General features: G+C 34.9%; 1 protein-coding gene across 6 annotated transcripts in view; it reads right to left on the bottom strand.

Moving 5' to 3' along the window:
• The window catches only part of RABGAP1L (RAB GTPase activating protein 1 like), a 726923-nt gene that overhangs the window by 623828 nt on the left and 76952 nt on the right, over positions 1 to 26143 (bottom strand). For 3 of the 6 annotated variants that reach the window (XM_064370670.1, XM_064370668.1, XM_064370669.1), the window contains exons 6-7: positions 20656 to 20813; positions 18732 to 18842 (exon numbers count right to left, since the gene is read on the bottom strand). In XM_064370670.1, the coding sequence (XP_064226740.1) occupies positions 18732 to 18842; positions 20656 to 20813 (269 nt within the window). Of the gene's footprint in view, positions 1 to 6918; positions 7160 to 18731; positions 18843 to 20655; positions 20814 to 26143 lie in introns of those variants that run through there. The other 3 variants (XM_064370673.1, XM_064370672.1, XM_064370671.1) reach the window with 3 other exon arrangements.

Here is a 26143-nt window from a genome sequence, read left to right as displayed (position 1 = left end):
ATCCAAAATACTATTAATGTACTGTTAACTATTTAATATTGCTCTGCACTTCTTGATGCTAGAGAAGCTTTAGAAATCCCATCAACATTACCACCTTATTTGTAAAGAATTTGCATAAGCTTTAAAATTCAGCTAAATCTAAGATTTTTATGTTTGTTAGGATATTATTAACTCCACTTTACATGTAAGCAAAGTCCAGAGAAGTTAAGCAATTTAGCCAAATTCATATTGCTATATTATAGGTCTCGTAACTTGAGAAGCAACGTAATCTGTCCACACAAGTCTCCCTCTGCTAACAACACATACCCACACTTATAAGAATGTTTTTATTGTAGCTTCCCCAAATTTCAAGATATGCCATGTAACAATTCATAGAAAAGGGTAAAGAATATGACATTAAATATAAGATTTTTTCAATTTCAAAACACTGGCAGCTAACCAGTCAATTGTTATTCTGATCCTTGTTGTTTTTCAAAGATTTACTTTCTTAGTAGCATGGCTAATGCTTACATGAACAAGATCACTGGTCCTGTCCAAATGTAAGCTGAGTAAGGAGTAAATATATACTTCCTGAAAATGCTTGAGGACGACTTGCTCAAGGCTTCCTTCTGGCACCCAAAAATGATAAGGTACATAGCAAACTTAAAGTTGGTAAGCTCTGAGGATAACTTTTTAAAAATTTATTTATTATACTTTAAGTTCTGGGGTACATGTGCAGATCGTGCAGGTTTGTTACACAGGTATACACGTGCCATGGTGGTGGTCTGCCGCATTCATCACCCTGTCATCTACATTAGGTATTTCTCCTAATGCTATCCCTCCCCAATCCTCCAACCCCCTGCTATTCCTCCCCTAGCCCCCCATCCCCCAGGCCCCAGTGTGTGATGCTCCCCTCCCTGTGTCTATGTGTTCTCATTGTTCTACACCCACTTAAGAGTGAGAACATGTGGTGTTTGGTTTTCTGTCCTTGTGTCAGTCTGCTGAGAATGATGGTTTCCAGTTTATACAGTGAACAAAATATAATCTACAGGAGAAATAATTATACTCTAGTATTCATAATTTCAATTATATACTGCTATGATCCCTCTCCTATGAATTCTTATAATAAACACTATTTACATAAATTAAATGATAATTAATCATGCAATTCACTGTATACTATTTCTTATACTACTGCCCTAAATTTTTGCTAAGGAAGAATAAAAAGATTTAATTTCTTTTTAGAAATAAAATTTGTTCTCTCTAAAAAGTTAGGTCGGTGAGAATAGATTTATTTCACATATCCCTACATACTTCAGCTTGCATCTCTAATGGTTTTCTGATTTAAGAACAATGTTCTATATTATAGGGTTTAAATTACAAACCCATTATATAGTCACTACAATAAGTTAACAAATACCAAAGTATGGAAAGAAAAAATAATTTCTCCCTTCTCTCAGCCTCCTTAGGAAACAATGTTAACAGTTTGGAATGTATACTCTCTACCTTTCTTTTTGTTCTTTTGGAAAATTTAAAGGATTTTTTTGTTTGTTTTTTTTAAGGCGGAAAAATTTTTTTTGTTTTTTTAATTTTTATTTTTATAGATGTACGGAATACAATGAGATTTCTTACATGTATATATTAAGTAGTGCTAAAGTCTGTCTGGGCTTTTAGAGTACCCATCACCCAAAGACTGAACATTGTAACCAATAGGTAATCTTTCAATCTCCACCCTCCTCTTCCACCCTCCTACCTTTTGTAATCTCTAATGGCTGTAATAAAATATAAAGTTTCATGCCATTTTGTTTCTCAAGCACTTCCAGGTGAATGATAAAATAGAACAAATTGCACATTTTCTTAGCATAGTATTTCTGTATTACATTGTACTGCAAAATGAGCCCTAGAGGTTTGGATTTTTCTTAAGTAGCAATACTCATCACCTTATTTTGATGATCTTTAATGTACTAATCTTTTCCTGGCTTGTAAAAAAAAAAAACAAAAAAAAACCTGCCACCAACCAGCATGACCTTAGAGAAAGCATCTAACCCCTGAGACTCTGCTCCCTCTTCTAGCGAACAGGAAGGGTATAATACATGAACTTTAAGCACTTAAATTACATAATTTTTTTCTGTCAAGCTGTATTAGTCATTTTCAAAATTATACTTCATTAAAACACATCAGGATTCCTATGGAGGCCAGTATTATAATGTGTCAGAAATCAGATAGATATTATTAATAACACAAACACCTAATGGGAGTATTAAATGTTTCACTGGGGAGTTCAAAGCATTCAACAGTCTCTTACTAACTCTAAAAATAAGGTAGAAAGCAAACTACTATCTAACCTATTTTCTCAAGAAGTTTACGGTATAGTAGGGGGGAAAATAAGAGGCCATTAGAATCCGATATAGTTAGTTCTAAAATACCTGTAAGTACAAAATATTAACAAAGCACAGAAGAGACATCCAACATAATTTATAATATAGTGAATAGCTGACCTCACTCAAAATTTGAAATCAACCTCTTGAGAATAAATTGATGATGCTATTATATCAATTATTATCACAATAGCAGATATTGTTTATTGAATGCCTTAACTTTAAGCCAGGCACTACTATACTGTTGCATTTACATTTCAAAGCAACCCCCATATAACAAATTATAAAACTGATTTTCAAAAAGAACTGCTTTGTCCAAAGCCACACAGCTACTAAGTTATAGGACTGGGACTCAAGCCCATGTCTATCACTACAAAACTGTATGGTCTTTTACATTACAGCCTGCCAAGGGCTATCAGTAAGACTATAAACTCCCTGAGCGACCCTGGGCAAATCACAAACCTCAAAGTCTCACTTTCCACATTTCTGACGTACAAATACTTGCTTCCATGTTCATTATGTTAATGTAAAGTTGAGACAAAAAAACTCATGGTGAAAGCGCACTGTAAACTATAAAGTAGTTGACAATTATAAATCATTATTACAATTACCATTATCATTAAGAAGAGAAAGCTCTGCCTTTCATAATAGTACTTAGTGAGTGTTTACTCAGTAAGTAGCTTTTAACACCAAGTTAACCTTCAGAACAAATACCAAAAACTCCATATCACTAATATGGCTTTAGACTTAATTGCAGGAAAAAGTGAGAAAAACAGATGTTATATTAATGTCCTGCAGTATGAAACTATATTTTTAAAACTTTTACCTTTAGTCTATCAAATCATCAGGAATTTTACATATCTCCATGAAGATAAAAATTGAAGGTAGGGAAGGAGAGAGAAAGGAAAGAATACTGTCTCTTGCTGTACTAAACTGTTACTATTAAAAATGAAAAAGTGACAGCATAATAGAAAGGGGTAAACAAAATTGCAAATAAGAAAATATATAATGCAGTCATAGTTTTTCAAAACATTATGAAAACACTAAAACTAAATAATTTCACAAAAGTTAGAAACTCAATCAGTCTCCCCAAAGAGGCCAAAGCAAAAAGATAATTGGGCAAATCTATTATGTCAATAAGACTATTTCCTTTACTAAAAAGACTGAAGTAGAGAAAGATACACAGGCATTCGTCGCTATGTACGGTGGTGTGGAACCATAAAAATATCCATATAAGCTAAATCTGTATATAAAAGGATCATATTATCAATGGGAAAAATTATGATTCTTCAGTGACCTTTAAAAATTTTTGTCCAAACTTCGAAAACTCTTATTTTCAGTTACAAATGTATACGAAAATTTTTAAAAAGTGAAACTATTATTTATTTAGCACTTCATCGTTTGAAGCACAAAAATTATTTTAATTATTTGAAATAACTTATCGAGAATATATCGAACAGTGCTTGCAAAACTATTATTTATTTAGCACTTCATTGTTTGAAGCACAAAAATTAAAATATTTTAATTATTTGAAAAAACTTATTGAGAATATATTGAACAGTGCTTGCTGCCTTCTCATATAATTTACAATACAAAGTATCTTTTCCATGCCTTGGCAAACTGCCATATTACTTTCGAAGTTTAGATTAGCTTCTAAACTTTATCCTTTGCATGTTCAATGTTGTGAAATGTCTCCAAGAGTTCCTTTAATGTGAAAAATTTGCCAGAGTCACTTCCCCTGGAACATTCATCCTTTTCATCACAACTACTTTCCATATTTACATTGATAAGTTCATCTTCACAAAGTTCCTCTGGCTGCATATCTAGAGTCCACTGAATAGCAATAGTGTAAACACTCCTACAGACAGCTATTTCTTCTGTATCTCCATACATGTCCTGTTTAGATCCTGCAGTTACTTCCATAACAAAGTAAAAGTTTTGCTCTACTACACACATACTACTCATTGCTGCCTCCTGAAATGATGCCTTCAATTGCATGCTTTATGTCATATTTCTCCCAAAATTGAGAAAAAGAAATTGTATAATCTATAGTCTCCTTATAATTACTATTTCCTTTCAATGTGGCATCTAACTTCAATACTGTGACTTACATGCCAGCAAAACTGACTGGAATTTTTTTTTATTACAGTCTTCAATCCAAAGCAGAAGTATATGCTCTAGTTAAACCATAAGCAGCTTTCTGTTCCTAGTGAAACTTAAACTAAAGGATGTTGGAGTGATTTTATCATTTTTTAAAATTCACAGGCTTTTTCAATATGGTTCACATCTCAGCTTTATACAGGCCTAGGTCTCATCCTGTCTTCATTTTGCTGTTGCCATTTTTGAATCTTCTAAGACTGTGCATCTTCTAAAATTACATGCAATTTCACTTTCAGCATTATGACTTTTCAATTCCTTGTAGCACTGTTATGTTTGTTGGCCAATTTCCTCTTTGGATTATCCATTTTCGTAAAATGTCAAATGGATTTATTACTGGGAGACAAAGAGGCAACACATACTTTGCTATCTGTAAGTAAAGTGAATAACAGATACACTGTGACCAATCACCAACAGACTTTGAAAGAACTGACGTGGGCCAGGCACAGTGGTTCACACCTATAATGCCAGCACTTTGGGAGGCTGAGGCAGGCATATCACCTGAAGTCAGGAGTTTGAGACAGGCCTGACCAACATGGAGAAACCCCGTCTCTACTAAACATACAAAATTAGCCAGGCAAGGTGGCGAACGCCTGTAATCCCAGCTACTCTGGAGGCTGAGGCAGGAGAATTGCTTGAACCCAGAAGGCAGAGTTTGCAGTGAGCTGAGATCGCGCCACTGCATTCCAGCCTAGGCAACAAGAGAGAAACTCTGTATCAAAAAAAAAAAAAAAAAAAAAAGAAATGAGATGATTTGTTCCTAATTATGTATGTATATAGTGATCTGTGGGCTGAAGAGCTAACAGCAGAGTTTGTACTTCATGCAATTACTCTGTTAATACACTTCCATAACAGAAATTTGAACCATGTGGCTAGGAGACTAGTGTTATAACTAAACCATGGTAAGAGAAAATAATGTATACCATAACTACAAAGCAAGGACTGCCTGTATATACACATAGGTTCTAAAGAACTCTAGCCAAGATTTTGCCCTCCAACGGTGGCAGTCTACTCTGATTTTGCAGGTTACTTATGCCTGATTATCACTCACAAAACACCAATAGTCTCAAAATCTTACCTGTGGTTGTTGTAATAGTACCACTAATAGTAATAATAGCATGCACTTATTAAGCATTATTAAGAACACTTTACAGTTATTAGCTAATCTTCTCCCAACAATCTTAAGAGGTAAGTTTTATTCACAATTTACAAATTGGAAACTGAAGCACAGAGAAATTAAATAACTTGACCAAGATCACTGTAGAGCCAAGATTCAAACCCAGATGAGGGTACTCCATAGCTATTTATCCTAAAAATTTCACTCTACTAACTTCAGTGATATCAGTAATAAGAAGAAGGAGTCTCTCCAGTAGGATTTATACTTACCAGCAAGAGAGATTTTTAAATTGGTTACTCTTTTCATTCATTAGGTAGGAAATTGTTTCATCTATCTATTTATCTATCTGTCTGTCTGTCTGTCTGTCTATCTTAGATTTCCTAGAACACTAGCACAAATCACCATGGAAAAAAAAAAATAACCTAAAATAGATGCTTAGGACTGCCACAGAGCTTCTACCAGTATACAGAATTGAACATACAGAAAGCCTATAAAAGAACTTTTTAGGTCAATGATTTTTTAAATTTTTAATTGAATAAATTTCAGAAAAAAAAATACCTCCCTACCATCCTTGATAATGTTCCCATTAATTGTCACATTAATAAAGGGTCAAAATTTAAAATGCAGAATGACAACTCAAATATGAGTGCTTTCTTTTCTTTCTTTCTTTTTTTTTATAAGACATGCTCCGGCTCTGTCACCCAGGCTGGAGTACAGTGGCACAATCTCGGCTCACTGCAACCTCTACCTCCTGATTTAAGCCATCCTCCCACCAAATAAGAGTACTTTTACCCTCTTCAAACACAAAATGAGAGCTTAGCTACAGTCATATTTTTAAATATATTAAAAATGATTATAATAAGAAAACCAATAAATTTCAAAGTCTGACATGGCTTAATCCCTGCTTAAAACATTTAAAATCAATTATTTTGTTTTTCCATTCGGTAAGAATAATACAGGACATTCAGATAGTGATACATTATTTGGGTTTTTGCATATACTAGGTATATGCATCAAAATGTGCTAATGTAGTAGTATTTTTACAATTGAATACATTTGTAAACACCATTCAAAAACATCTAGAAACATAAAGAAAAGGAGTATCTTCCCCTGTATAGCTATGGCTAATTATCAAAAGTCCATTTTTCTTCACCAAGGCTGATTTTGCAGTCTAGTTATTCCTGATACCACTCACATAAACACATGTAGATAGGCTGAACCAAACATGAGCAAAAAATGATTAATTCAATTTTATGAGAAAATTTACAGCAAAAGCAACTATATTACCTTTGATAAAATAAGAATACTAGTGATTCCACTTGGAGTTCCTGTTTCTTTTTCTCTTGATTGTCATTTCTTTGTTGATCTAATTTTTTTCTTTTATCTACAATCTACACTTTCTCCCATTTCTATTCGTGTATTTTTCTTTAATCCCTTTCCTCTAGTTTTATCTTTTTTTACATAGTTGGAAGTAGAATTAATATGATTTAATGAAGAATTAGGTGTAGAGTAAAATAAAAAGGAGTTGAAAATTCCAGGTTTTTCATCCACAGTAACTGGAAAGATCAAGTTACAAATTAATAAGACTGTGAGAAATTACAGGAGGAACAAGTTTGGGACAATGTCAAACTTAAGTCTTTAGTTTGATTTTTGAACACATTAACTTTGAGATGGCAGATGAAGATCTCAAGTTGTTGAATATATAAGTTTGGAGACCACAGGTCAGAGACAAACATTTGGAATCATCCATTTATAGATCTATGTAGAGTCATGAGGCTGGATGGGCTAATCTAACAAGCAAGTGTGGTAGAAGAAAGGCTGCTCAAGCAATGTCTTTGAGAAGGCAAAATGGAATAAAATATAGTATACAAGCAGAAAATTAGCCTTAAAAGCATGGACATTTCACATTATAAAAAAATTAAGTTACCTGCAGCACAGTGGAATAATGAAATAATTCACCTATATAAAACTTTAAAATGGAAATAAAATTTTTTTAAATAACAAGGAAATAAAAAGAGTGAGTAAATTTATTAAAATATACTGAAAATTGTTAAAATCAAATATTTAAAGCACAAATACAAAATTTCACCTATAATACATATTTAAGTTTAATTAATTGCTTAAAGTCCCACTAAAAAAAAAAAATGTTTAAGTCTTCCTCCCTCTTCCCTTCAAATGATCCAAAGATCTTTATAAAGGAATAAAACAACTATGCTTCCATTATAAATACAAATATTAGTAACTAAACAATATTTACTAGAGAAATAACATAAAATAATCATATCCTATTTATAAGAACTTAATACGTACCCCTGTAAACATCCCCCAGCCCAAAAAGAAAGAAAAAGAGGCATACAGAACAGTCAAATGAAAAGACTTTAGGAATTATAGCAAGATGGTCTTGATTCAAATACTTGTGTTGCCAATTATAAGCTAGATTTCATAGCAAGTCAAAATAAATAACATGCTTTAACTCCCTACTCCCCGTCAAAAAAAGTAAATAAAAGATAATCTACTTTGCATGATTTCATGCTTTAGTATCAAAAAGACTGCATGGAATAGAAATAAACATGGTATAAATAATTAAATACTAGCTTTTTTCTTGCCATTATTATGACAATTAAAAGATTATCTAAAATAACCAGTTCTTTTTTTTTGTTTGTCCTGGAAAAGTATCAGAAACTTTATGGACTGCTTAATATTATTAGATAATAATTCAATTAGATACTCTAAGTCAGGATTCAATTAGGACAGAAAACACAGTAATTTAAACAGGGAAAATTTACTATAAAGAATTATTAACTCTCATACTAGAGTAACCATAAAGAAAATTCTAACCCTAAAGCTAAGGGAGAGTATCCCAAGGAAGAACAAACTTGGAAATGGGGTTCTTTTGCCAAAGCTGGTATTCAGATCTCACTGGAGAAGGTATGATTACAGCCCAATGAATAGCAAAGAAGTTTGCTGCACTGCCCAGGCAAAGCTAGGCCACAGGCAAGCAAGAAACAACCCTCTGTGCTGCAGCCAGCAAAAGCTGGCAGGCAAGTAGGCAAAGCAAATCAGGGCTTCCTGAGCCAGCTCACTGGCAGGGTGGTACGAGGCCTGAGGCACAGTGTCTGCGTCAGGAGGACTGTAAGAGGGCCTCACTGAGACAGAACCAAAGCTATGAGCTCACGGAGGGACTGCATCCACTGGGCGCACAGCTGGGTTGAACCAAACATCAGCAAAAGTGCAGCTGATGTTCCTGGAAGTTCCTGGATCTACTTGTAGCAAGAGCAAGAAACAATAGATGTAGCATATCAGAAACAAAAGAAACCCATCTTCCTGCAGTGTCCCTGCAACACCCTCTACTGGCATAATTCAATATTGTGCTTGCTGCAAAGAAGAAATGTTTAAATCTCCATTAATGCAAATCAGGTAAGAGGACAGATTTGGAACCAAGGGGGCGATAACCTGATAACTAGATAGGATATATTTAAAATGCCCCATCTCTTCTAATTACTTAGCAGCCAGGTTACAAGTCCAAATTTCTTAAACCAATAAATTAAATTATTATATTATAAAAGGATTCAAAAAGATCTGCACTAGAGGTCTGCAAATTGTACCAATGCCGGTGTTCTAGCTGTGATGTTGTACTATGGTTATGTAAGATGTTACCATAGCGGGAAATGGGGAAGCGATGCAATTTCCTATGCATCTACAATTACTTCAAACTGACATTTTTTTAATGAGCTCCAAAACATCTAGAATCAGTCAATTTATGAGAACACAACATTACAGACAATATATCTTTCTTATATTGTATTAAGAAATACAATAAGTATTTCTTAAAATACAATGCTGAAAAGGTAATAGTACTACATACACATTTAATACTTAAACCATGATGCTGCCTCTCCCCACTGGGTGTCAACAGAAGCCGGCAACGAAAAGATGCTTAAAATTCTGTCCTAATTACAAGTTTCAGTTCAAAGGCTGAGAGTCAGATAGAAGCTTCCAATTTTCCACTCCCCAAGGCACCTGATGATACCAATAGCTTTCTAACAATTGTCACATGAAATCACTAACAGAGAAGAATGAAAGTACTTTTGTGTAAGTAATACCTGTTTTCCTAAGGAAAAAGAGAGTTATCTTTCTACTGACTCAAAAGAAAACAGAAAAATACAAGTGAATAAGCTCACAGGGCAGTTTTTGAAATATTATGCAGAATATGGGTCATCCCACTAATCTCTTCTCATTTTCAGGAAGGGGAGGAAGGATATCCTTTAAGTGAAATTATTAGAACACCTAAAATCTTTATTTTGCTGTAAAAGTTCATAAATGTACTAATTTACAGAAGAAAATAAAACATGCAAATCCTACTAACATCTAGGCAACTTTAAGACAGTAACTTGAGTTTTTTCCTAAATAAAATTGTAACAACTTGCTAAGGTGAAAGCAAAAATAAGTACTAAGTAAATTCAGCAAAAGACCCTCAGAGTGGTCTAACATCAAATAAGAGCAGTCAAAAAATAATAAGCAATTCAAATTCTACTGTCCATTGAATTTAGTGATGTCAAATCATACTAAAAAACTGTTTCATGAGAAGAAAAGAGTCCCTGGGTGATTTTTTCAGTACTCTTTGTCTAGGAAATCATTTCCTCAAGAAAATAACGCAAGGAAAGGTACCATCAATCACCCATGCTACAGGGTGTGGTTCTAATCACTTCGGTTTCTCATTATATAATTCGTGCTGCAAACCAGCAAGCACAAATTGCCGCTGAAAGAGGTATATCACTGAACTCTGCAAATGATCAAACTACATGATCTAACATGATCACTGCCTTTTAGAAATAATGTGCTATTTTTTTTCTAATGTATATAATAATGATTGTATCTCCCCAAATCAATGTGAGATGCAAGTGATTCATGGAGATCCTTCTTTTCCAACAGTGTTGGCCCATGTTACTCACTGCAAATGAGTTGTGTGCTTCTAACAACTCTAATCATTATATTCTGCTTGCTGTATCACTACTTCATTCTGGTTAGCACAAGTATAATATGAGGGCAGACCCCCGAAAACGGAGTGATAAGACAGACATAAAATCCTAGAGCCAAAAATTGTTTCCTGATTACCCTCGCCTAAGGCCTGAAATTACCATTATTAGAACCTCTTCATGTTAGGAAATAATAAAGAGGCCCACTTTCTAAATGTATATGGTATTACTTACCTTAATTAATCATGAAATAATAAGTAATACTTGGCAAAAAACATCAACTAGACAGAGCACTTTCTGACCTTTTGAATACTGAACATAACAAACTATTCAACGCATCCACATGGGTGGTTAGTAATAGTGCATTTTAGGTAACAGTACTAGTAATAATATATTTTAAACACTATCAGGGCTTTAAAAATACATATCAGTGTATTAGTGTGCAAGAAAATCTTTTGCAATATTTCTGTATGTAGCGATATCAAAACCCATAATAATGGCAGCTAGTCAGGGAGAGAAATGATCGCCATTTCTGTTTTGGGAACACCAGAAGAGCTTGACCTCATGTGCACACATTTTAACATCTCAGCTGGAGCCACTCAATAAGTAAGCTTCACCCTACTACTACTCACACATTTCCTATACAATGATCTTGCTTTCTCCTCTTAATTGTTAATGTTGGCTTTCTCTTCCACAAATTAGCTTTTCTCCCAAGCCACTGAGGGTTTGAAATTCCTAAGCAATCACTTGAATGCCCTAATATCTATGTTCTTACTTTTAAATTCTGCTGAAAAGACTACAAAGAATACCAATTCATTGATCTTCAAACTGGTTTGTTTAATTTTAAACCTAGTCTATAATCAAGATTTAATTGGGTTTAGCCTTTCAAGAGTACACACTCAGAAATCAGATGACCCTGGTTTAAATCCTGGCTCTACCAGTTTCTGGCCAAGTAGCCAAAGTTACTTAACCTGATTAAACCTCCTTTTCATCATCTATAAAAATGGAGCAATGGCTGGGCACGGTTGCTCGAACCTGTAACCCCAGCACTTTGGGAAGCTGAGGCGGGCAGATCATGAGGTCAGGAGTTTGAGACCAGCCTGGCCAATTTGTGAAACCCCATCTCTACTAAAAATACAAAAAATTACCCAGGCATGATGGTATGTGCCTGTAGTCCCAGCTACTTGGGAAGCTGAGTCAGGAGAATCACTTGAACCCAGGAGGCAGAGGTTGCAGTGAGCTGAGATTGCAGCACTGAACTCTACCCTGGGCCAAAAAAAAAAAAAAAAAAATGGAGTAATAATAATAGAACCTTCCTCGCATGTTAAGACAAGCTGTTCAATGGCCATGAAACAGTCAGTGATCATTAAATGTTGGCTATTATTATTGCTTTCTCTTTTATATTCAGTTATTAAATAAAGCTTAATATATGATATCCAACATGAGTAATAAAGAAAAGGAAAAGAATATTAAAAGTTTTCAAGACCTGAGAATAGTTTCATACATCCTCTAAAATATATAGGATTTTATTGATGCAATGTTCAGTTATTAATCCCATGTTACAACAAATTTAGCCAATGCTCTAACTTTATAAAATTTTATAAACTTTTAATTCATTTACCCAAGTTTTTTAAAAGAAGCAGTAGAGAGTAAGAACATGTGTTCTAGTACTAGATGTACTTAGTTAAAAATTAATTTTATAGCCCTTGTCAAGTTATGTAAGTTCTGTTTCCTCAGTTTTCTCAACTGCAAAATGAAGATAATGGTACCTATACCTCATAAATACCACCTAGAACAGTGCCTGGCACTGAGAAATTGCTAAGTAAGGAGTAAGTAGCTAAGTATAAAGCTCCATATTCCAAGCACTATGCTAGATGCTGGAGATTCTAGGATAAACAACATAATACTTGCTATCAAAGGGGTCAAGACAGACAACTGCAGTGTTATTTGCAAAACATCTAGATATAAGCAACCCTGGAGCCCTTGGATGCACAGAGAAGTGGCTTATTCCATAATATATTTTTCAAAAAAACAGAATTTTGGCCAGGCACAGTGTTCACACTTGTAATCCCAGCATTCTGGGAGGCTGAGGGAGGGGGATCACTTGAAGCCAGAAGTTTGGGACCAGGCCAGACAACTAAGCGAGACCCCATCTCCAAGACAAGATAAAATTAGCCCAGAGCAGTGGTGGACACCTGTAGTCCTGGCTACTTGGGAGGCTGAGGCAGGAGGATAGCTTGACCCCAGGAGTTCAAGGCTGCAGTTAGCTATGATCACATCACTGCACTCCAGTCTGGGCAACAGAGCAAGACCCTGTCACCAAAAACAAAACAACAACAACAGAAAAAACCAGAATGTTGATAATTTTAGATAATGTAAAAAATGATTATAAAATTTTTTAATGATAAATTTTATTTTCTCCTTCAGAAGATAGGCAAAAATTATGTAATTTGAAGATTTTCTTTCATACCAGTGTTTTTCTATTACAAATGAACTTTGTCAGCAGCTGTTAATAAAGATTTGGGTCAAGCACAGTGGCTCATGCCTATAATCCCAGCACTTTAGGAAGCCAAATCAAGATCACTTGAGCCCAGGAGTTCAAGACCAGCCTGGGCAGTATAGGGAGACCCTCACTCCTACCAAAAAAAAAAAAATTAAAAATTAACCATGCTTGATGGCACATTCCCGTACTCCCAGCTCCTCAGGAGGCTGAGATGGGAGGATCGCTTAAGCCCAGGCAAAGGAGGATGTAGTGAGCCATGATTGCACCACTGCACTCCAGTCTGGGTGACAGAGGAAGACCCTGTCAAAAAAAAAAAAAAAAAAAAAAAAATTCAGAGGTGTTACAAATTTTCTTGATAAGACTGCCACCTGCTGGACAACCTTAAATTTCACTGTTTGCAGTCTGCTTTAAACGTAAATACCACATTTAACCCAATGAAATGCAAACGTTCTTTAACCAAAACAGAAAAATTCAAGAATTTACAAAATCTCCTGTATCACAGGTAATTCTGTCTGTTATGCTGAACAAGGTATTGTTTAGGGAAGACTCATTCGCCTGAAGAAATCTTAGTCAATTAACTTTTGGATGTCTACAGAGATTATCTGACAGAATTAGTGGAAAAGGTAGCAAAGAAATTTAACATGGATTCAGTAATTATTGTTGCATATGAGTCCATGGTTGCAAGTGTTAGATATTAGCATAAGAAAGATAGTTATGTTAAAAGCAATATAGTTTAGCCATACCACAAGTATACACATCTCAAAACATGTATATAATACAATGCTTCTGTATCAATTAAAAAAGAAATAAAAGCAATGTAGTATTTATGTATTCAAAGTAATTTTAAAAACAATTGTTCTAATGTATACAAATGTGTACTTGTGTTTTTGGTAAAATATCTACTGATAGTAGTATATACTAATTCAAAAGCATTTTCTCTCAACTCAGGCAGAAGTTGACATAATGTGCTCTGGAAAAAAATGCCTTAACATTATTCAAAAAGTAGCTTTAATGATGATGAAGACACCAATATTAATGATTATTAGAGTCCTATAAAATTGTTCTATGACTGTAAGAGTGGCAAAAAGTAACATTTCTAAGTTAGTGTTTTGTGTAATATATTTAAATGTGTGTGCAAATGTTTTACCCAGTTAGAAAAGAACAAATACATAATTAGGTATTCAACTATTTCACCAATATTTGTCTAGGTTTCTATATTCAAGTTGATCAAACTTGAAACTTACTGAGAAAAGGGAAGATTGCCTTCCTTTACATTTAGGCACAGCATAGGCATAATATACCACTTAATCATAAAAGACCAAGATTTTAAAATAACACTTATTCGAAGTTATATTAACTCAGTACCTAATACTTCTTTGTCTGTGTTGCTACAGACTTGTTACATTGAAAAATGCTTTCTTATGCTAAAAAGTGCTCAAAAAAATGATGGGGACATGTCATAAAGATAGGGTTTGAAAAGGCTCCAACTAGCTAATTCTGGGACAATCTGAACATCAAAATAATTAAGTACTCCAGTCAATTACATAGTACTAGGGAGAGGAAGGGGGGATTAAATTTAGGAATCTACATGAATAATAAGTAGCTAAATGGAAGAAGAGGAAACGCTCTGGTTTACATCAGAATGTCAAGGACTGAATGCAAAATATAGAGAGAAGGCAAGAGTTGAGAAATTAATCATTTTGCAATCATCATAGTACAGACTAGATCCAACAAGAATCATAAAAGAATGTTAAATTAAGGAGGAAATTTTGATGAGAAGCAGGATATATTTTCGTGGTCTTAATGTGTTTCCTCACAGACTGCTTACTAGTTGCAAGGGAGAAAAAAGTAATTATAGAGGGGAGAAATCAGACATCTTAACTATGTAATCAAAGTTAACATCATCATCAAGGGACAGATGGCCATAAGCACCTGCAGATGTGATACTTTGTGAAGAAAGGAGACATAACCTATGCAGCAATATATAATCTGAATTTAATCACAAGGAAATATTACAGCCAAAAAATGAGCAATGTTACATTAGAAAGAGGAGAAAGGGATGTATTCTCCAAAAATGTCCATGTCTTAAGAGACAGAGAAAGGTTGTGGCAATGTTCCAGATTAAAGAAAGTTAAAGACATATGGCAACTAAACGCAATATCTAATCCTAGAATGAATGCTAAACTGGAGGGGGAAAAGGATATCATCAGGTTAACTGGCAAAACAGGAAGGCCAACGGTGGGTTAAATTAAAAGTAGTGTATGAATGCTAAATTCAATTAAGTTGGTAAGTATACTGTGGTGATGTAAACAATATCCCTATTCTTGGACAATCTATACTAAAGCACTTAGGGGAAAAGGGCCATGATGTATTTAACTCACTCTTAAAAGTGTTCAGGAAAACAACTGTATGTGCATAGGGAGTAGCAGGGGAACAGAAAGACAATGCAAGCTGGGCGTGGTGGCTCATGCCTGTAATCCCGGCACTTTTGGAGGCTGAGGCAGGTGGATCATTTGAGGTCAGGAGTTCAGGACCAACCTGACCAACATAGCGAAACCCTGTCACTACTAAAAACATACAAAATTAGCCAGGTGTAGTGGTGCATGCCTGTAATCTCAGCTACCTAGGAGGCTGAGGCAGGAGAATTGCTGGAACCCAGGAGGCGGAGATTGCAGTGAGCCAAGATCATGCCACTGCACTCCAGCTCGGGTGACAGAGCAAGACTCTGTCTCAAAAGAAAAAGAATGCAAACAAATTAGGTAAAATGTCACCAATATCTGAGATTTGGGTAACATCGGTAACACTGAGATATTGGTAACAATCTCAGTAAAGAGTATACAGGTCTTTGCTGTACTAGTTTTATTGTTTTTAACTCTTCTGTAAGTTTGAAATTGCTTCCAAATAAAAAGTTTAAAACACTGCTACATATAATGCTTACCCCTAAAAATTAAAAGCTTCCTGTATGTAAAATCTAATCATATTCTTTTAGAACTGTAATATTCAACATCAAAAATACCTTTTATCTTCAGCTGTTTCTTATCAATTTTAGGAACATAATCAATTTTAAGACTCACCATTATTTTTTATATCATCAAGAAAAAGAAGTGACAACTATAAAGTGCCTCTCAAAGAAGACATTTATGCAGCCAACAACATGAAAAAAAGCTCATCTTCACGGAGAGAGTCATTACAGAAATGTAAATCAAAACCACACTGAGATAACATCTTACGCTAGTCAGAATGACGATCACTAAAAAGTCAAGAAACAGCAGATGCTGGAGAGAATGTGAAGAAATAGGAACACTTTTACACTGTTGGTGGGAATATAAATTAGTTCAGCCATTGTGGAAGACAGTGTGGCAATTCCTCAAGGATCTGGAGCCAGAAATACCATTTACCCAGCAATCCCATTACTGGGTATATACCTGAAAGATTATAAATCATTCTACTATAAAGACACATGCACACGTATGTTTACTGCAGCACTATTCACAATAGCAAAGACTTGGAATCAACCCAAATGCCCATCGATGATAGACTAGATAAAGAAAATGTGGCACATATACACCATGGTGCTATGCAGCCATAAAAAAATGAGTTCACGTCCTTTGCAGGGACATGGATGAAGCTGGAAACCATAATTCTCAGCAAACTAACACAGGAACAGAAAACCAAACACCGCATGTTCTCAATCATAAGTGGGAGTTGAACAATGAGAACACAAGGACAGAGGGAGGGGAACATCACACATCAGGGCCTGTCAGAGTTGGGGGGCAAGGGGAGGGACAGCATTAGGACAAATTGGTAATCCATGCGGGGCTTAAAACCTAGATGATGGATTGATGGGTACAGTAAACTACCATGGCACATGTATACACCTATGTAACAAACCTGCATGTTCTGCACATGTATCCCAGAACTTAAAGTATTAAAAAAGAAAAAAAAAGATGCCATTAATTGTAAGACAAACTACAATTTCAGGGATGTTCAATATGAAAACACATGCATCTTAAAATTGATAAAATATGGCAAACTTTGCAAACAATTAAAAACACATGCACACATCACCGTACCAAGATGCTGAATAGAACTTTTCCTGTTATCTGGCAGGATTCAAAGATGGGAACAAAGTGGAGCTAAATAACCTACCTTCTAGAAACAAAAACTGCAGATAACTGGGGGCCAGATACCTTTCCTAGATTTAAGAGGAACAGAAGTGGCCATGATGCCATCAGCCAGCGCCTCAATTGCCTCCCACCCTCATCCCAGTCTAGAAAGTGTAAAGGGAAGAGAGAGGGAATTGTCACAGTCCACAGTAGTCTTGATGAAGAGGCTTTTCTTTCTCTTGAGCATCACCAAATTCTCTTGCTCCTTGAAGCCAAATAGGCATCTATATTTCCAGTTTTTGCCACTACAAACGATACTTCAAAGTTAAATTAATAAAGATCCTTGTTGTTTGACTGAAGTACTAATTGACTTCAGTACTGATTGATAACTGACTGAAGTAATTATTTTGTTATTCAGATTGCTACAGAAGTAACGAATTGGAGCCCCTTCAAACCCTATCTTTATGATATGCCCCATCATTTTTTTTTTTGAGCACTTCTTTTTGGCATAACAAAGCAAAGTTCAATTTAAAAAATTTGTAGCAACAAAGACAAAGAAGTACTAGGTTTTGAGATAATTTAACTTTGATTTAAGTTTATTAATAAACATCCTTACAAATATGTCCTTAAATAGTGATACTTTTATTTCCAATAGCACAGCTTCCCTAGAATACGACTTATGAGTCCAATTATAGGTATTTTAAAAACCTTTATATATGTTGCCTAATTGGTTTTCAAAAAGGACATACATATATTTTACATTTCCATTAAAAGTATGAAGATACCCTTTCCCCTTATCCCCACCATCACTACATATTTCTGCAATCTGACCTCTTAAGGTTACTACAATTCTCATTTCCCTATCTATTTGTAAATCAGGATCTCTTTATATATGTTTATTAGCCATCCAATAGCTTTCCTCTGATCTGTCTATTTATACTCTGACCTGTTTTTCTCCTCTGCTTTCTACCAATTGTTAAGAATTTCATGTGTAACGTAGACATTAACTTTTTCTGTCACCTATATTACAAATATTTTTTCCAGAACTATTGTTACTGACTTTATTTATATTTTTTGTCCTACCATTCCTTTGTTTTCTGAATAGTTTTCTGGTGAATTGACACACAAGTATATATGTATTTACGTATTTTTAAAATATGTATCTGTCTTTTAAAGGTTCTGAAATTCCAGCAACTGAATGAAAAAGTAATCAAGAGTAACTGAAAATTTAAAGCATTTATGCTGTATCTAAATAAGGAACAACAAAAAAAAGGGACGTGAACAAACTCAATAGCAGTTATAACTGAAAAAATAAAGCCATTTCATGTTTACTTACCCCAGCAATTGAGATTTTCAAGGAACCAGTTACATCTAACTTAGAGAAAGTATTATTAATCATCCTCATTTTTAACTGGAGAGAACGAAGTACAGTGAAAAGTCACAATGAGCAATGCATCTGAGACAGTAACAATGTCAATACAAGTTTTTGGTAGCATTTAGGAGTAAGCTGCTTACCTTTCAATAGCTAATTCTTTGTTAGAAAGTTGCTGCACTGTAATCACAACCTTCTTCTCTATTCCTTGCTTTAATTTGAAATAAAATTTATCTCTATCCTTAGGCACAGGGCTGAAATATTCAAAAGGAATAGAAATTACCAATAATCTAATAAAAGGCTAAATTAACCTATTCCAAGGTTAAAACAAACGACAAAGTATTTAAGCAACAACACTCTTATTCTCGAGATATACTAAACTCTCACCTTGCCACAGGCAGCAAACTATAAATTTTATAGTCAGCAACAGTCATTATTAATTTTTAAGTTGAATTTACGAGAGCCTTATTTTTTCCCTGCTAACCAAGGTTAAAAGCAAGATCTTAAAAATGACAACATGGCCAAGTGCGGTGGCTCATGCCTGTAATCCCAGCACTTTGGCAGGCCAAGGCAGGTGGATCCTTGAGGTCAGGAGTTTGAGGCCTGGCCGACATGGTGAAACTCTCTCTCTACTAAAAATATAAAAATTAGCTGGGTGTGGTGGTGCACATCTGTAGTCCCAGCTACTCAGGAGGCTGAGGCAGGAGAATTGCTTGAACCCAGGAAGCAGAGGTTGCAGTAAGACAAGATTGCACCGCTGTACTCCTTCCTGGGCAAGAGAGTGAGACTCTGTCACAAAAAAGACAACATGATATGATTTCAATTTTAGTTTTAAAACAAATTTAGGAATAATGTTTACTTAAAATTTTTAAGACTGTCACATGTCTGGTTTAGCTGGTTGGGTGGTCATGAGTGCCTGTAAAACTGAAATCCAAGGCAAAGGAAGTGAGACGAGCATACTCTCAGACACCTAGAATTTGAGATGACTGTGATGTATCCATGAATATATCAATAAAAGATGGACAAAGAGATACATAGCAGGGACAAGTTAATCAATTCTAGCCTAGGCAAGACTGACTACTCTTGCAAATTAATTCACTAAAACAATCAATGTATAAAATGTGGGTTGTCTTATCTAAAAAGTATCTTGAGCAACTGTATTTGACATGACCTCAATTTCTATGTAAAACTACATATGAAATACCTACCTAGCAACTATTATTAGAATTAAAGGCACAGTTAAGGAACAAACGTGAGCATTAAATAATATAACAGTTTCCTATTAAAATCTGAACTAGAGGAAAACATTCTAAATATACAATACAAAGAAATGGTTAATTAAGTGGTGGTCAAACCATATATTATCAGTAACTTTTAAAAACAATTTTGATTAGAACATTTAACATAAAGAAAAAAGGTGTGTGTGTGTGTATATATATATATATACACACAATTGTGTAAAAGATCCCCTAGAAATAAACAAAGAAACCAAATGTTAAAAGTGATTGTGTCTGATCAGATCATAGTTTTTATTCTACTTTTATTATTTTACTAAATTTCCCATAATATCAGTATTTTTTTAAATAATTAAGAAAATAAGTATCTGGCTGGGCACACTGGCTCATGCCTATAATACCAGCACTTTGGGAGGCCGAGGCGGGCGGATCACCTGAGGGCAGGAAGTTGAGACAAGCTTGGCTAATGTGGTGAAACCCTGACTCTACGAAAAATACAAAAATCAGCCAGGCATGGTAGCAGGCACCTGTAATACCAGCTACTTGGGAAGCTGAGGCAGGAGAATCGCTTGAACCTGTGAGGTGGAGGCTGCAGTAAGCCGAGATCTGCCATTGTACTCTAGCCTGGGCGACAAGAGTGAAACTCAGTCTCAAAAATAAATAAATAAATATCTGACAAGCACGAGAATAAAAAATATTCACTCACCAGCCAAATATTTATCAGTTTGAGGCTTTAAGCCAACACATTTTATGCCAACAAAGTTTCTTGAAACTTTATATGAGCCAATACTCCAAACACAGTGCTAATTTTTAATCTTTCCAAATGCCTCACCTAAAGTTTCCTTTTCCATCGTCTTCTTTTACCTCCAAGGAGACACTGAAGGTAAATACATCACTGTCGGGGGTAGGAATAATTGAGTCTTTAACATCAGACACTTGTCTGGAAGAACGTTTGAATGCTGTAGAGAAACTATACAAAATTCTGCTTACCTAAAAGAATAAAAAGGGAAATACCATTAGGCAAAGGTTTTATTTGCATTCTGATACCCCTCTCTCCTAACTCTTGAATCTATAATTTTCTATGACCACAATTTTCTTTAGCAGAATATATATATGGGGGTGTGTGTGTGTGTGTGTGTGTGTGTGTATGTATAGTCTAAGTATTTATCAGTTGTTTAGATATTACATGACAACATTTTCATCACTTGTGTGTTAAAAAAGAGTGGATAAACAACTATATATGGTAAATGTAGACCATCCAAACTCTAAATTATTACAGCCTAAAAACTGTCATGAATGTGAAGTCCAAGAAGGGAAATATTGCAAAAATATCACTTAAAAAGTAAATTAATTAAACAGAATTTTTTACTTTGAAATTAATAATGGAGTATCATTTCACTTCATGGAAACTTAAGTTCAAATCTGAGGTGTGTTTTCAAACCTATAAAGTTCAACAGTAAGCACCATCAGCATACATACTAGAGACCAGACGAGAACAACAAGTTAGGAGCTGCAACTAGGATCTGAGCATCTTGAGAATGAAGAAAGGCAAGTGAGCCGGGAACGATGGCTCACGCCTGTAATCTCAGCACTTTGGGAGGCCGAGGAAGGTGGATAACGAGGTTAGGAATTAAAGACCAGCCTAGCCAGCATGATGAAACCCTGTCTCTACTAAAAATACAAAAAAATTAGCCAGGCATGGTGGCGTGTACTTGTAGTCCTAGCTACTCAGAAGGCTGAAGCAGGAGAATTACTTGAACCCAGCAGGCGGAGGTGACAGAGCAAGCCTCCGTCTCAAAAAAAAAAAAAAAAAAAAAAAAAATTATTTCCTTTTACTTTAAAAAAGTTATCTTTCGAATATTTGTTCGCTTCTCTCAAATCTGGCATTTAAACATGGTGATAAAGATACTGAATTAAGTTCACAAAATAAACTATATTTATTTATAGATATTTCTAGGCTTCAAAATATACTATGAAATTGAATGTATCCTAAGATATTTACTAAAATGTTGGTATCTAATCTTCCCAACACTCTCGCAAACAGTGTTTTAGCCCAAGTCTCCAAGTTATCTTTTCACTTCCCTCAGTCGGGCAAGATACAGAGCTAAAGAATAAAGCAAATACTGGCTTTAACAATAAAGCCAGTAACATAATTTAAAGAGTTATCAGTATTTTTACTCAATTTTGTGCTATAAAAGTGTTGGATTCCCAGAACAAAGGCTGAAACGGTCTTATTCTTATCTATTCTATTGGTATTAGACCACTCTAGTGACTACTTGTATACATACATACATATACATATGTATATACATATGTGTGTTTGTGTGTATAGCTCATATTCTTTCCTTAAAGTGAAGAAGTACTCTAAATCGAATCCTTCTCCAGAAGTTATTTTCCTTCTTGTTTCCAAAAGAAGCATTAGATCATCACAAACTTGTGAGCTTGAGGCACAAAAGATTCTCTAAATCTCTCAGCCCATCCATGAGGTGACAATGACAAGGTGAAATGTGAAGGGTTAAACAAAGATAATATTTTCAATATGTCACATTGGGAAGTACAAGTAAGAAGAATGCTGTAAATATTAACAAATCCCTTATATAAACTGAATTCAAAGTAGTTGTTGAATTATATTAATCTAGGAATACAGTATTTGTAACTTGCTTAAAACAGGAATACTCCCTATAACAGGAGAGTCTGTTAAAGTATGAGGTCTTTCCTCATTTTTGTGTTATTCATATGTTCTGCCACTTTTTCTTGTACATGCACAGTCTAACACATTCAAAAACTTCCAATTGCCACATTTATATCCATTAATCAATGATTACCCTAAAATGCCTTCCCAATGCCAAATTAATAGTTTAACTTTTAACAGCTCTACAGAAATGCTACCTGCCAGTCTAAAGTTCAACTTCTGCAGTAGCACCATATTTATAACACAATGTTCCTAAAATTTCTTCAATACTTTACCATGCTATTCCCATTATAATCTTATATAAATGAGTGAAAATAACAAAAGCAGCAAAGGACTGATGCTAATAAGAACAGTAGGCCTCAAATCTTACACAATTAAGAAAATGATAAATATACTCATTCATTCAACAAATATTATTTGAGCACCTTCTGTGTAGCAAGGATTAGTCTAGGTGCCAGAAATACAACAGAGAACATACAGCTTATACTCCAGCAAATATAAGTTGAATGTGCTTGGGGATGGATGAGAGGGAATCATTAGGTAAGCTAAAAGCAGAAATGTTCAGTATCAGCTGGATACTTACTGGATTTAGCCCCATAATTCAAGTGTTTATAGAAGAAAACAGAATCAAAGAATATGCTAGAAATATGTCATTGAGGATTATGCCTACAAGGTCAAGTGTAAATAGAGCCTTTACTTTTAGTGCTTTGGGTATTCTCCACTTCCTACTCCCAAATGAAATATAAAGTCTATTGTCTGCTTTTTATATATTCAGCTTCAGTGTATTTTTAAGAAAGCACTATATGTGAAAACAGGGGAACACCTGTAGGTAATTTTGTCTACACTGGTAGAATTAAACCCCAATCATATTTATTCTTTTTTCCCCTTTCCCATCCCTTCTTTTTCACATTCTTTATGTCAGATCAGCCAGCCTGTCATCTCAGAAGGCCATATCAAAAAAAAAAGTCAAAGAATTTGGCAAATTCTAAAGCAGATGGCAAGGCTTCAAGGAATTCTCTATAGAAAGGTTAAGTATACAACGCTGAGCCAGAGTGATAGAGAATAATGAAGAAAAAAAAATAAGACTCCATCTTTCTCTCTTTTGGAGAAAGAACACAACAGTATATTAACTTCATTAACAGCAATCAAATTGCATTTAACACTATGTCTTAACAAGTTGCCGTTTCTACCGAAAGAGTTAAATTGTGAATTCTAGAGTCTGTGAATAAGCTGAAACAGTAATCCAAGAATTAACAAGATAAACTTTAGAAACAATGATTATCAGTATCTATAGTTCTTAGACCAAACTGTATAACCAATTACAGTTGTCCCTTGGTACCCATGGGAAATTGTTTCCAGGACCCCAAACTCCCAGATACCAAAATCCAGAGATGCTTAAGTCCCTTATATAAAACTGTGTAATATTCACATATAGCCTACACACACCTTTCCATATACTTGAGATATACTACAGATTTAGTTATCTCTAGATTACTTATAATATCTAATCGAATATAAATGCTATGTGGCTGGTTTTTATACTGTATCATTTAGGGAATAATGACAAGGAAAAAAGTCTATACATATTCAGTACAGATGAAAACATACTTTTTTATCGAATATTTTAAAGCCACGGTTAGCTGAATCCATGGATGTAGAAACCACAAATATAGAGGGCTGACTGTACATCAAGAAAAGAAAATTAAAAACACATTCCATGGCAAACACTTCACTATATATCACACTATTAAAACACTTACACACACAAATAGTCTTGAATGGGCATTTTCTTTGCAGAGGGAAAAGGTTTATTGATAAATAATACAATCTTTCTCCAGAAAACAGTATCTATAGAAAACATTAAAGACAAAACATTACATATCTATTTGAGTTTGTTGTTGTCGTTTTTGAAGAGGTAGAAAGGAGAGCACATGTAGATATCTGGAATGAAGATACACCAAAATCTTAACTGTGGTGGAATTTTAAGCACCTTTTATTTTCCTCTTTATTTCAGTATTTTCCAAATTCTCAAATATGTGTTACATGTTAAAAGTCCAAACACTGCTATTAAGTAACAAAGGTATTTATTTAAAATAAATAACATAGCTAGTTTCTCCAAGATGAAGTCATTTCATTAATATTGGGGAAAGATAACCCACTCTTTTAGAAACACCATGTATCAAGAAAATGTTCAACCAAGGCCAGGCGTGGTGGCTTATGCCTGTAATATCAGCACTTTGGGAGGCTGAGGCAGGTGGATCATTTGCGGTCAGGAGTTCAAGACCAGCCTGGTCAACATGGTGAAACCCCGTCTCTACTAAAAATGCAAAAAATTAGCAGGGCGTGGTGGCGCGCGCCTGTAGTTCCAGCTACTCGGGAGGCTGAGGCAGGAGCATCGCTTGAACCCAGGAGGCGGAGATTGCAACGAGCCAAGATTGTGCCATTGCACTCCAGCCTGGGAGACAGAGTGAGATTCCATATCAAAAAAAAAAAGTTCACCCAAGAAATAAATGTGAAAAATCATTCTATGAAAGGTACTTTGAAAGGTATGTATTAAAATTTGAAAAACAACTAACTCAAATACATTATTCATGGGAAGGAGCTAAAATAAGAGGCACATTACCAAGAAACTTTTTAAAAATCATAAAAATTGACTTAAGGAAAACACTAACAAGATAACTTCTGAATTATCTTCCAAAATGAGGCATTTAGCTAACATACCAATTCAATAAATACTTGTTTAGAAATGATATTTTCCACCAGGTGCAGTGGTTCATGCCTGTAATCCCAGCACTTTGGGAGGCTCAGGCAGGTGGATCACCTGAGGTCAGGAGTTCAAGGGCAGCCTGACCAACATGGTGAAACCCATCTCTATTAAAAATACAAAATTATCCAGGCATGGTGATGCGTGCCCTGTAACCCCAGCTACTTGGGAGGCTGAGGCAGGAAAATTGCTTGAACCCAAGAGGTGGAGGCTGTAGTGAGCCAAGATTGCGCCACTACACTCCAGCCTGGGCAACAAAAGCAAAACTCCGTCTCCAAAAAAAAAGGAAAGAAAGAAAGAAAAGAAATAATATATTCCCATGCAAGGAACAGGTTTTCTTTTATACAGTGTCATATTGGCAACCCCAAGAAAAAACAATGCAATAAGAGTAAGTATCTTCCCAATGATTCCCTTGATATTTATCAAGAAATACCTCTGAATGCCTTTAACACCAGATGATAAAAACCATGCCTCTATAACACTCAGAGTTTCTAATACCGATAAATATCCTAAAACATACAAATATCATCAAAATCTGCTTTGAATAGAATGGTTACACTGGCTAGTAGAAATAAAATCTTAAAAAGACTCTTTAAAAGTCTATTTTAAAAGTTTTATATAATATATCCATAAAGACGCAACAAGAACAGGTGTCTCCTTGGGTTTTTTTGACTACGCTTTCTGACACCTTGGTCTGCAATTCTTCAGCAGAAGCCTAGCATATCATTCTCCTTGTACAAAAATCATTGACCTCAAGATACTTCTGGCTGGACTGTCCAACTCTTTTGCCATAGATTACCAAAATCTACTCCAGCAGGGTCCGGCAGAAGCACATCCAAGTGTTGCAAGTCAAATGTGTCCTAA

Source organism: Aotus nancymaae, unplaced genomic scaffold (assembly GCF_030222135.1).
Source record: "Aotus nancymaae isolate 86718 unplaced genomic scaffold, 86718_ANA_hifiasm-v0.15.2.pri h1tg000108l, whole genome shotgun sequence".
Lineage (NCBI taxonomy): Eukaryota > Metazoa > Chordata > Mammalia > Primates > Aotidae > Aotus > Aotus nancymaae.
This window is presented reverse-complemented; position numbering and strand designations above follow the sequence as displayed.